This window comes from Anneissia japonica, unplaced genomic scaffold (genome assembly GCF_011630105.1).
Source record: "Anneissia japonica isolate Jap-2015-1 unplaced genomic scaffold, ASM1163010v1 scaffold520_len173684_cov151, whole genome shotgun sequence".
Classification (NCBI taxonomy): Eukaryota; Metazoa; Echinodermata; class Crinoidea; order Comatulida; family Comatulidae; genus Anneissia; species Anneissia japonica.
Window position 1 is genome coordinate 30,915 of NW_022728898.1, and position 13,737 is coordinate 44,651.

At 34.7% G+C, this 13,737-nt stretch overlaps 1 protein-coding gene and 1 non-coding gene across 3 annotated transcripts in view; both read left to right on the forward strand.

Moving 5' to 3' along the window:
• LOC117114561 (agrin-like) overlaps nucleotides 1–11,680 on the forward strand; it is a 28,107-nt gene extending 16,427 nt beyond the window's left edge. For both annotated transcript variants that reach the window (XM_033258237.1, XM_033258238.1), the window contains exons 2-7: nucleotides 273–440; nucleotides 4,577–4,912; nucleotides 5,217–5,504; nucleotides 6,760–6,924; nucleotides 7,046–7,207; nucleotides 9,641–11,680. In XM_033258237.1, coding sequence (XP_033114128.1) covers nucleotides 273–440; nucleotides 4,577–4,912; nucleotides 5,217–5,504; nucleotides 6,760–6,924; nucleotides 7,046–7,207; nucleotides 9,641–9,672 — 1,151 coding nt within the window. In that variant the 3' untranslated portion in view covers nucleotides 9,673–11,680. The remainder of the gene's footprint in view (nucleotides 1–272; nucleotides 441–4,576; nucleotides 4,913–5,216; nucleotides 5,505–6,759; nucleotides 6,925–7,045; nucleotides 7,208–9,640) is intronic.
• Nucleotides 11,681–11,735: 55 nt separating this feature from the next.
• Nucleotides 11,736–11,808, forward strand: Trnat-ugu. The gene has a single exon. It is a non-coding gene; the product is annotated as a tRNA-Thr (tRNA).
• Nucleotides 11,809–13,737: the final 1,929 nt, after the last annotated feature.

Below are 13,737 nucleotides of genomic sequence, written 5' to 3' on the forward strand. Positions count from 1 at the left end.
GGTATGTGTGTGTGTGTGTGTGAATGTATATTAAAGTAATTTCCTTAATAATATAGGCCTATATTTAATTTACAAATATTTATATTTTTGCAGACATTTTACCTAATCAATCAATCAATCAAATGCATTTATATAGCGCCGGTATCCATTATTAATGTTCAAAGACGCTCGAGAAATTTTGAAATGCTTCCGAGAACCTAAGGAAGACCTAAGAAAGTCTTTGAATATATTATTACGTACACGTCATTACTTGTTATTATATTTGTTTACAGAACGATGTAATCGTATTCTTGAAAAGTGTCCGAGAAAATTACGGTCAGGGCCGGTGTGTGGGTCTGATGGACGAACATACTCGAGTGAATGTAAACTGCTTAAGAAGGCCTGCAAAAAAGGACGAAACTTACAAAAACAACACGACGGAACCTGTGGTGTTAACGATGGTAAATAATTTAGAAGTTGGAAATGTTATATTTAATATTTCTGGTACGAACCAATGCAAATTTGTATATTTCTTATTCAGTGTATTTTCTAAGACTCATACTGTTAAATAATGTTTTACTAACTTGTACCTTCTACTTTGTAGTTCCGGATTTCAAAACATTCACTGGGTATTATACACAGTGGTTCGACGAGATTATCGTACTTATTTTGGTTTTATATATAATTATTTATTTTCGTTGATTAGTTGTCAATGGTTCTATTATTGTTGTCATAGGGCATGTTTCTGGCAAGAAAAAACGTTTTTTTAAAACGGTTTTAAAAAAACGGGGTTTTTTTCTGCTAGTAGAAATGGTACCACTGACAAAAAAACGGTTTTTTCCGATCGAAAAAACGGTTCGAAAAAACGCAATCCATTCCGTGTCCGATAGAAAAAAAAAACGTTTTTTATGGGGAAAATCGTTTTTTTGGGGAGCACTTTTTGGCTGCAACCAATTACCAGTCGCGATTTGACTTCCCGGTGTCAAAATTCCACACGAATTTCCAAAGCAACACAACCGCGCGAAAATGTGGAACGACGAAATTACAAAATTAGTTATAACTTTGTGGGGAGAGGAGAAAGTAGGGGGTAGATTAAAAGGAAGCAAGAGTGATACGCACAGTAAGAAAAGACGAAGAGGAGTTCGGAGTAAAGTTGACAACGGTTCAATTAACCAACAGGCTTAAGCGTTTGCGACGGGCGTACACGCTAGCAAAGGACCATAATGGTAAGTCCGGTAATGACAGGCAAACTTGTCCGTATTATGACATGTTGGACAATACCCCCTATGTGGTGGAAGGCGGGATTCAACACACTGTTGCCGATGGTACGTAAGTCTTGTCGTCATGTTGTAATGTTGCATGAAACTAGGCCATAGCCTAGCACTGTAGCAGGAGGAAGAATACTATACTACATTACCGCCATAGGCCTAGCCCTAGTTCAGGCGGCAGATCGACCGCATTTCCGCCGTACGAACCGCGTTCTGGGATAAAATGACGTCATCGCAACAAAGACCACACATATAGAAAACCGTTTTTCCTGTAGTCAAAAATTGGTTACAACCCAGTTTTTGTTTATAAACACTTTCCGAACCGTTTTTAAAAAAAAACAAAACTTTTTTTTTTTGGCATTCTTCAGCAGAAACATGCCCATACTGTTTTAATTCAGGTCTCAATAAAAAAAGATTAAATCAAATTTATTGGATGTACACTTTTTTAACAGTGGCACACACAATTGAGGTAGCATCAACAATTACAATATCAAAAGATTTACAGAGATAAAATGCACGATCAAAATCATAAGAATACACTATTCAATTGGATTGGATTGGATTTTTTTCGGTGTAAACACCAGGGATAACACAAAAGTCTGCAAAAGGCTTATTTCCTGTCGGGTCCTTCTGGTAGTGATTGAGTGGTACACCGGGAGACAACCCTACAGCGTTCTTTAACGTGCACACAGGACTAACGGATTAACCTCCTCATACGAAAGATTTGAAAATTTTTAGCCCTGAAGTGAATATCCAACAAGGAAAGCATGGATGAGTTTTAAAAAAAAACATTTTTTTATTTTATTTATTTTTTTTTTTATAACGAGTTAATCCATTTTTGTACCAGTATATTATATAATTGATCGGTGAAAACCTGCAGAGCATCCCTGAGTACTGTGTTTTGTTAGGTGCTTCATTTTCTATAATAATATGATCCAAATTATGAAGAAAAGATATAAACGTTTCGCCCCGACATCGAGGTGACGTATTACTAACCTTTTATAACACCCACAATTTTGGGAAATCAGGTAGACAACCTGGGAAACGTTGTGTATGTTTATGACGTTTCATCATTTGGCCTTTACCTAAGAAGCATGCGACAAGCGTACGTCGGTCTTAAACTCCCGACTTCACAATCAGAAGTCTAACACCACGCTGCGCCACACACTCCTACACAATTTCACATCAAAGAGTCTGGTGTTAGACGTGATAGCTTCACCTATGTCGTTGATGAAGAGGATAACAAGATGTGGAACTGGGGCAGTGCCAGAGACACCACTAAGTACTGCTTTTGTGTCTACTAGATACCCGAAGGGGACACTTTGTCGTCTGGCAGTTGAACTTATAAGAGTAAATGTGGTGAAGGAATGATATGGGATGGGTCATGAGCTAAAGATACAAAATATGAAGTCATGCTAGATAAGATCTGTCCTAGAAATACTAGTGAATATCTAACAAGGAAAGCATGGATGAGTTAAAAAAAAAAACAATTTTTTTATTTTATTTATTTTTTTTTTATAACGAGTTAATCCATTTTTGTATCAGTATATATAATGGATTGGTGAAAACCTGCAGAGCATCCCTGCTTCATTTTCTATAATAATATGATCCAAATTATGAAGAAAAGATATAAACGTTCCGCCCTGACATCGAGGTGGCGTATTACTAACCTTTTATAACACCCACAATTTTGGGAAATCAGGTAGACAACCTGGGAAACGTTGTGTATGTTTATGACGTTTCATCATTTGGCCTTTACCTAAGAAGCATGCGACAAGCGTACGTCGGTCTTAAACTCCCGACTTCACAATCAGAAGTCTAACACCACGCTGCGCCACACACTCCATTCATTAGGCCTACATATATAGTTTCATATTGCTGCACTATATACTCCAACATCACTGGTACATGGTAACAACCAACTGACTGCAGACCATTTCCGGTCACACATTACTCTCCATAACACAGCACCCCCTAGTTCCGTCACCTCTGGATTTTGAGGTGTGTATCTTTGTCTGTTACATCTATCACATTTCCCCATTTATCAGACAGGACACGCCTGCTCCTAAAATATTAAAATAAACAAATTCTTACTTTATCAAAAAAAAACCGATATTGATAAACATTTCTCCGTACATCTGTTTTTGTGCTCACAACATTAGATGTTCAGCAAACTGACATACCAACACCACAAATTGTCACTTTTGTCCAAGGTTGGTTAACCAAATGAATTCCAAAGGCCCTGGTCATTTTAAATATTCTATTGCTGCCGTCCTACTTCAAGTTTACTTACTTACTTACTTATCCTCTTCGGGTCCAGTGGCCCATAAGGCTGTAAGGCTCTCTCTCTCTCGTCCCCTGTCTCTGGCCACAGGTTTACCCCCCCCCCCTCTCTCTCTCTCTCTCTCTCTCTCTGTCCACGTCCTTTGTCTCTGGCCACAGTTTCAGCTTCACTCCAGGATGTCCACCCCAGTTTACCCCTCTCTTTTTCCACTGTATGGCGCCATATTGTTTTTGGTCGCCCTACTTTTCTTCTTCCTTCGGGTGCCCATGAAAGTGCAGTGATGCAATGGCTCTCCTTCTTTATTCTTAGCACGCGGGCAATTCATTCCCACCTTTTTATTCTCACTTCTTCACTGATAGGCTTTAGTTTTGTTCTGAGTATTTCTTCATTGAAGATGGTGTATCGCCATCTAATCTGCAGTATTCTTTTTAGACACATAAAATTGAATGTGTAAAAGCTTTTCGTTGTCCCCATCATTTATTTTCCATGTTTCACTTCCGTTAAAAGGAACAGAAACTACCAGAGATTTATAAAGCTTTAGCTTGGGTCTTAATGAGCTTTCTTGAATTCCAGATCTGTTTCAGTTTCATGAATGAGACCTTTTTTGCAGATTCTATTGTGAATATCTTCTGTCCCTCTAACTTCATTACTGATGGTAGCACACAGGTAGGTAAACTTCACTACATCATTCAGCTGCAGATCTTCCAGTTCAATCCTATTGTTTGTTTGTTCTAAGAACTTCTTTTTTCTTGTTATTTATCTTCAAACCAGTCTTCGATGCATATTGATATACCTTTGTCATTTTTATCTACATATGATTAATGGTAGGTGATAAAAAGGCTATATCATCTGCGAAATCAAAATCTTCCAATTTTGACCAGAACTTCCATCTGATCCCCGTATTGATTCTTTTTGTTACATTCTTCATTATCCAACCCACCACGATCAGGGAGATAAAACCTGACATCATATCACCTTGTTTCACTCCTGTTCAAATTTACATTTGGTCACTTAATAATTTGACATTTAATTGTTCTCTTTTCAGTCATCCAATACACTTACAAAGTGAATAGTCCGTATAATAATTACGATTCAAGTGATAGTGAAGAAGATGTATGGCCAGAAATACAAGTCAGATTTGACAGAAAACATGTATTACAAAACGGCACTCCTTCAAATATGAATAATAAAGGTGGCAAAGGAGGAAACAGGCCTATTAGTAATGGTAGAAAACGAGGCAAAGTACGACGAAGAAATAGAAGAAATCGAAGAAAATATGTTCGTTCTTCTGGAGAAAATGTAAGAAATAAAAAATATGACAACGAAAGTACTGAAAGACGGCATAGAAAACCAAGTCACGGTAAAAGGCGTCATACACACAGTAAGTCATAAAAAAATGTTCAGTTTAATTTTAATTCGGCGTGTGTTTAAGCTTATAAGCATGTCACAAAACAATAATAACACATTTTCTTTTTCATTAACTTTCGCAAAAATATTTACCGCTTGGTGCATGGAATCTGTCTATCTGTCTTTATACACCCACAACACTGACTTACAGTATTTACTACTGCCGTCGTCGGCCTGATAGTATGCCATAATAGTCTAATGATATGAACAATAACAATAATATTTTGTTTGTATAATTGTGTAATGTCTTATCTTATTATTTTTATTTTTATACAAAGTACCGCCGTTGATTCCTACGCAACAACATGATCCACCCACCACAAAACCTATTGGAACAACGTTAACTGCAACACAGGTTTTTACTAGTCTAACAGCATCAATAACAACAGTTCCAAGTCCAAACTGTAAAATCTATTGTTCACCGTTTCTTCCTAAGGCACAACTATGTGCCAGTAATGGAAAAACTTATTCTTCGCTTTGCGATCTTGAAAGAGATGCATGTATACAAAAAGATTTATCGATTGCTGTGGAATACGATGGTCCATGTAGACAGGCGGAGGGTCGAGGTAAGTTACTTTGAATTATTTATATATGCGTACAGTACCGGGTGAAACCTATATACCAACAATTAGTATTGGCTAAAAAAAATAGTATGCCGTTTCCTTCTTACTTCCTATGGTGCCCCACCACCTAAAGTTTTTGTCTCTACATAATTATGAATATTCATGAACAAAAACACATGATAAGCATTGCCTTGAAAAAAAATTAAGAAAACTTGAACAATTATAATTTTATGCGTTATACGCCGTGGCAGAGATACGGTACCGTATCGGAACTTCCGATTGCTAAAGGTACGGTATATGATATTACGTCATGATTAGCCAATAGAAATGACCAACTCGATTTTGGCTTTTTTGCAAAGTCGACGTCGCGATCATGGGAAACGTGTGGCGCGAACAGTTACGATCAAATTTATGTCATAATAGGCCCATTTCATGTACTTCGATTGGGGCTTATCACAATGTTTGGGTTAAAAGTCCTTTCTGTTATTCTTGCGCATTTTATGGTCTACCATAGAGAATGGTCTACTTAGGCTTAGGCCTATGTCATAGGCCGAATACCCGCCTAGGGGCGTATGCTTATTTTATAGGCGTACTAGGCTGGGCTTAGGCCTAGTACTGTAGTGCAACTACTAGGGGCCTAGCCTAAGCCTATAGAAGTAGGCACTAGTTATTATTGCTGATTGAAATAGCCAACCAAGCAACATGGCGATTGTAATTATCAGTGAGAGTAAGCTTTATTTGTAGTATAGCCTTCAGTGCGTATACTACAGGGAGCAGGGGTAGCTAAGGCCTAGCTTTTTCTACTATTAAAATAGTTTACTCAGTCACTTGATGTCGCCAAATCTAGCAAAACTGCTATCCTTTTTATCTGCTGTATGGCCTCGGGCTACAGAATATTAATCACAGCTTGTCAACAACACCCGCGAACGAACGAAATTTCTTATCTTCGATCGTTGCTAAAAACCATCTAAAACACACACTCACTACTCTTGCAGCAGCAGTGCACTGAATGACGTTATGCATGTATCGGCGTTTCTATTGGTTAATCATGACGTAATATCATATACCGTACCTTAAGCAATCGGAAGTTCCGATACGGTACCGTATCTCTAGCCACGGTGAATTGTATATATACACATTGAAGTACTATATAAGGCAAAAGTAATATAGATTCATTGTTTACTTCGATACGTAGGGTCCAAGCCCTCTTCTGCCTTTATATTTGTCTAAATCAATAAATAATTGTATTATATTACAGTACACTGTCCTCAATACTGTCCTCTTGTGTTCCAACCTGTTTGTGGTAATAACGGCAAGACATATCCTTCATCTTGTTGGCTGAATGCAGTGAGCTGTAAAGAACCCGGCATCAAACTGTCTGAGGTACACACTGGCAGATGTGAGACAAACATCCAAGTTAAAGGTATTTGAAGTAATAAGAGTTTTATGTTAAAGGTAGTATTTTGTAGAATATTTATTTGGTACGTGCAGTCTGACGTACATGTAAACATCACTTAAAAATAACATTGTTTATTAATTCTCAGATCCAGATAGACCAATATGCAAAAGAACATGTCCAACTGAATTTAAACGTGTCTGCGGAAGTGATGGAATAACGTATGCAAATGAATGTTTACTGAAGTTAGATTCCTGTAAGGATCCAGGACTGACGGTTGTAATGCGAGGACCCTGTCCACCAACAGACAGTAAGATAATTCATTTTAATTGTCTTTTTATTATTCATGTGTTTCAATTTCATACATAATATTTACTTTTCTATAAATAGGACACGGTGTCTTCAAGGTGGTGGTAGCATAAACCTAAAATATTGTAGATAAAATTGTAAAATGTTAATAAAATAATACAACTTATTGAATCAGTACTGTAATTAATATTATCGACAGGATTGTATGAGTTGAATTTAAAATATTTAAGAATATTGAATAGAAATCAATTGACTTTAAAAAAAAAAAGGCTACCACTGGATAAACTATACTTGCATGAATAAGGAATATAGTTTGATTTATTTTTCAATTCAAAAAATACTAAAACTTTATGTAAAAAACAATCAGTTGACTGACGACATTATATTAATATACAATAATTAATTGCACTGATTTTATATAAAATAAGATTCAATTCACTCAAAATACTGGCACTGAATAAGCACCTCCTTAAAAAAATCAAAAAGTAACAAGCATGATTAAAATACTGTAGACCGAAGCCTACTAAAAACTGTACTTCACTTGAAAATTTGCTTTATGTGTACCTGCCTGGGAATTGGTGGTGAACATAGACGTCTGGTGGTAGGGAAAAAAAAATAATAATAATAATAAATTAAAAATCAAATTAGATAAATGTGTGTTTGTTAGCCTACATTAAAAACTCTAATTAATAGGCCTAGTTTAAACCTAGGGCCTATGGTTAAATAGGCCAAGATTTAATAAATGCCTATTCATTGTATGCACATCCATATGCCTGGCCCAAAACTGACCAGACAATGCCCACGCAACGTCCTCAACGATCCGATTCCTGGGCGTGTAGTACAGCGCTATGCCCCCTACAATGCTCAAAACCGGCTGCACTACCGCCAGAAAAGAGGGGTACATTAACCTTCATAGAAAAAACAAAAAAAATTTTAATTTCCTAACTTGTTCTTTAGTAATTAAGTATTACATAAATATAAAGTAAGTTTGAACAAATGATGGATATCATTATCTACCATTTTAGCCAAAAAACCCGAAATTTGGACTAAAAAAACATGAAAATTACATGCTTACCTTCGTCGGCTTTCACAGCGAATTCTATGACGTGTAATTATAAACGATAGGTTCCAGGCTTCTCTCACATGACCAAATTAGGGGTAGGCCATGAATATTCAGTGATATCTTCCAGTTTTCAGTATTACTGGATGATTAAAAACATTGAATATTCAAAGCTGGTGACGTGTTTGGAAGTGGGTTTTAAATATAGCGCGCCCTCTATAGTGTTTTCGTGCCTCAATATCGGACTTTTTGTCCACTATGAAGATACCGTGAGGACCAGTTTACAAGTATTTATGCAAAAGTAAATATACTATAGATGAAAATAAATAATTAACAACTGGGAACAAGACAAGGAGGTCCTTCCTCGTCTCTCATTTTTAACATAATTCTACCGAGATCTTGTGAGTGGCCTTATCAGGTGTGGTGTTATTTGCAATACTACAACCTCAATGTGTTAGGAAATTTCCCTTCTTTTCTCTACAGAGTGTTGCTTTTTGGTAATATGTTGATATCTTGATATGAAATTTCATTTGCGGAATTCTTTCTTAATTTTTATTTTAAATCATGGCAATAAATGTATTGATTTAAGCGCTTTTCTTATTATCAAAACTAGATAGGTATTAAAATAAGCTTATGAAAGCCGCAATCGATGATTCATAAATTTTGTCGGCACACCAATTTTATCCATGTTTTTAATGTACCTTAAACACGAAATGCTTTCAGTTGGACCTTATATCACATATATATTTTTAGTAATAACTCCGCTTCCCGTGCCCTTTATTCGTATGTGTTTAATAATGGACCATCTTATATTATAGGTACTTTGGTTTCTTGTGTTATTATTTAATTTTTGTGCACCTATAATCTTTCCCTGATTAAATCCATGTTTGATGTTAAATATTGTGAACATGTTAGGTTGCCTTTTAAAGATTTGTTTTTTATCGTACGTGATAGTGTTAAATATCTTTTATGTATTTACGATTTTGATAGTAATAATAATTTGTTTTCACCATTTGTAATTATTGCTTTCTGATAGTTTTGATAGGCAATTTTGTATATGTTTGCTTCTCCCTCGTAAGTTTTTATGAAAATATACATATAAATAAATTATAATTTGCTATAATAATAATAATAATAATAATTATTATTATTATTATTATTATTATATTGATTATTATTATTATTCTTATTATTAATATTATTGTTGTTCTCGTTGTTCTAGTGGTTGTTGCTGCTGTTGCTGTTGTCGTCGTCTTCCTCGTAAATGATACTGATGATGATAGTATTTTGTGATATGACTAATTAGAAAAAGCTGATATATTTTAATTGTTATTCTTACAATTCTAATTTTTATTTATTTTTTTTTTATTTCAGGTGATTCTAGAGGTTTAAGAAAACATCAATGAAATAATTTATCTTCAAACTACCTGTATATTATTAGTAGATTTTGCAATATTATTTATTTAGAGCATTGTAGTGGAAAATTAATAAGCCATGGTGACCTTTCCCTTAGCTTATTTAAACACTTCATCTCCGTACAACCTGGTGCAATATATGCACCATTTTTTTAATTGTAAAAAGATCGGTATTATTTATTGTATTTTCTGTATTTTTAGCATTTCACTATGCAATTATAATCCATCGCAAGATAGGCTGGTTGAATGTCAAACTTTATATAATTATATAGACCGTATTCAAATATTTTATGTGGAAAACCAATCAATCAATCAATTGGAGATTTAGTAGGCGCACGTATCTATCATCCATGATATGGAGATACTTGCGGCACCGCTACCTCAAAATGCATGTAATCCCAACCAAAAAAGAATAAAAGGACAAAGAGCGAAGAAGAAAACAAAAAAGAACAAAAAAAAAACAAGATCTAAATTGGAAGTAAGAACTGAAAGGAAAAGTTTTATGTTCAGATTTGAAATGCCCAACCGATACAGAAGTAGGAATTATAAGTGAGATTTCATTCCACCAAGAGGGACCAGCCACAGAAAATGAACAAGTACCCCAAACTGTCTTACAAATAGGGGAAGATATAAGGCACTTATCAGCAGATTTAAGACCTTGCCGCACAGGCTGGTAACAAATAAGTATGTGAGCAAGATATTCGGCAGATTCATGCATGAGTGCTTATAAACAAGGAGCAGAATCTTGCATTTCGACCTCAGATGTAAAGGGCGCCGGACACTGCTAATGATGTCTTTAAATAGCATTCTGTTGTTACAGAAATGATTATTATTACTGTCAAACTATTATGTGTACATAATTAATTCTGTTGTTACAGAAATAATTATGTACAACAAAATTATTACTGTCACACTATTCTGTGTGCATAATTCTGTGGTTACAGAAATAATGTACCACAGAATTATTGCTGTCTTACTAATAATTCTGTGTACATAATTAATTCTGTGTTAACAGAAATAATTATGTACTACAGAATTATTACTTTCTAAATTTCTGTAGTACAGAATAAATTCTGTACTATTTAATTTTGTTTCTGTCACCACAGAATTATTTCTGTTCTCACAGAAATAATTTTGTCCAGAACAGAAATAATTCTGTGCGGACAGAATTATTTCTGTACTGCACATAATTATTTCTGTCCACTCTCTACGCAAATTAGAAGGTGGAGTTTCCATTATATTTTGTCAAAGAAAATTCGATAGTCTGGACAGAGCTTAAGCCTATATATCTTTTTTTGTACCAGAGATAATTGCTAAAATAGATTTTCTAAGTACTGTACTTTGAGTTTTACCTTAAGTTTTTTTTTGTACCATAGATAATTGCTTAAATAATGTTCTCCCAAGTACTTTGTGTTTTACCTTAAGTTGAACAATTATTCGTGTATAACTTTGTTTCAGCAGTTCGTCAAAGGCTGTTAAATATGTTTTTGTATTTGTATGAATCAAATTATGTTGGGTGTATGTTACACAAAATGTTTTACTGCATATAGAAAAGGAAGAGTTCATTCAAGATTGCTTAATTTTTATATTGAAGTGACTCAAATTCATCAATTAAAATATTAAAGTCAAACTTGGGATTACTATATACATTATGGCCGCCAGTCCTCTGAAGATAAATTTATTTGATTTAATTTGTATTTATTTAGCAATCAGATTAAAATCACTACATGAAATCTACTTGTCGCTAATAAAGTAAGAAAAATCTTTAGTTTTAGATAGCTGATTCAATTCATCCTCAATGAACTGAAACATGGTAAGCAATCATGAAACAATAGCAACAATTTTATTGTAGTCGCCAGGGTATACATCACCCACGAGGAACATTTTTTTATTTGTTGAATATCATGAATAATCAATAACCAGCGTTTATATATATAATATACGACAGTATTTCTAGCCGTATTTCCAGATTTATCTGGCCGAACGCCCTCTTGAGGCATAGCATTGTGTAATACAATGTTCCCGACGGGTATTTGGACCTGTTCAACCACGAAGCCTTCGTGGTCTAGTGGTTATGACACTCGCCTTGTCAGCGAGAGGTCGCAGGTTCGAATCCTGTTGGAGGCATTTTATTACACAATGATTTTTCATGGAACTAAATTTGTTGAATAGCCTACGATGTTCAATCATGTCCTTATTAAACACTGTATATGTACCTTTGATGATTTATATATATATATATATATATATATATATATAGGAGTGTGTGTGTGTTGTGTTGCCCTCTGTGATCGACCGAAGTTTTTCAAAAAATCTGGTCGCCTTTTTTTTTTTTATTTTGATCAAATGTGTTCTTTTCACTCAAGTAAAAATTCGAGAAATGCCATTTCCGAAATTAACATTTAAAACATAAAATCTAAAACAGACATGTATTTTTGATAATTTTGAGAACCGAGCGCAGCGACGATGATATATCAACGCAACATTGGAGCTGAGCTGAAGCCACGATTACATTTAGAGATACCTAGGTATTGACAATTAGTGGTTGCTCGAGTCAAAAATCACGCCCTCTACGGCGAATTCTTCAAGCTAGAAAAGTAGAAGAAAGAAAGGTGATGGGTTGCCAGTTTGATGAAACCACTAGGGTACTGGTTAAACGTTACTGAAATTGAAATGTGTAACATCATACTTTTATTTGTTTTGGAATTAGAAAAAAAAATCGAATGTTAAAAAAAAAATACAGCACCATTCCAAATGAATTTATTCAAATAATTTCTTTAAGCAGATTTATTAGTTGTTAAATTTATTTCAATATACTGATTAGTATTTATTCCGTCATTAATTTGAATATTGTTTGTTTGGCAAGCTTGCCACATGCTATTGTGGTGCCTACGAGGTCTTAGGCCTCGTATTTTTATAATAGGGACTGCGGTTTGAGGCCTATTCTATTTCAGATTACTAAGAATAAGAAAAAAAAAATCCGACCAGCCGACCCACAGTCTCGACTTTTAACACTTAAGGGCAACACAACAATTTTTATTTTTATTTATTTTATTTTATTTATTTATTTATTTTTTTTTTTTTTTTTTTGGCCTAGACTAATATAAAAAATTCATTCATTCGTTCGTTTGTTCGTTCGCTCCTCGCTCGCTCGATCGCTCATTCATTCATGCATTCATTCATTCATTCATTCATCATTCATTCATTCATTCATTCATTCATTCATTCATTCATTCTTTCTTTCAAACATTCATCCATTTTAGTAATCCTTAAGTAAGATATGCAGAAGCCGTCACCTGACAAAGTTTGCATTATTATACCGTATAGCCTCATAGCGGATAGTAGAAAAGGGTTACGCAACCGGTTGGTTTCATCATGGACCTATTGGTGCATGGTTACATCACAGTAAAACGTGAGAGGAAATCGATTGATACACCACTGAGCAATTTATACAAGTTTAAGCAATTGAATAAAAGACCCGAGGAGGTGGTCGTACTGAAGTCCTTTGTCTGATTGTTTTCTGTCTTAATTTGTGCGTAGTATACACCCGGTGAGCATGCAGGCATAGTAATACCGTAAAGTATTACAAGGGCATTATTTATCACGTTTTTAATAATATTTTAATTCTAGCAACATATTTAACATGACAATCTAGGCTGGTAGGTAGTAAGGTAGTGGGGTAAGCAGAAGGTGCGGACGCCCTATAATTTCACTTTAATGTAAATCTACAGAACATATTACGGTGAAAATGTGTTATTGCGCGTTCAAAAAGACTTACTGTAAGTCAAGTCTACTGGATTAGAACAATAGGCCCTAATAGATGTGTTGAAAATGATGTTGCTTCCATTAGATATCCCATTTATTTGAGTGAGGCGGAGTTTAATCTAAAACTTATTTAATCTATTTTAGGTCTTTCTAATCTCTACTCAAAAACAACTCCTCTACCTACAAATGTTATAACGCCTACAAATGTAACAACAAAACATTTCAACAAATATGTTTGAACATTAATATATAATTCAGTTAATAGTTAATTCATGTATGTATGTATATATA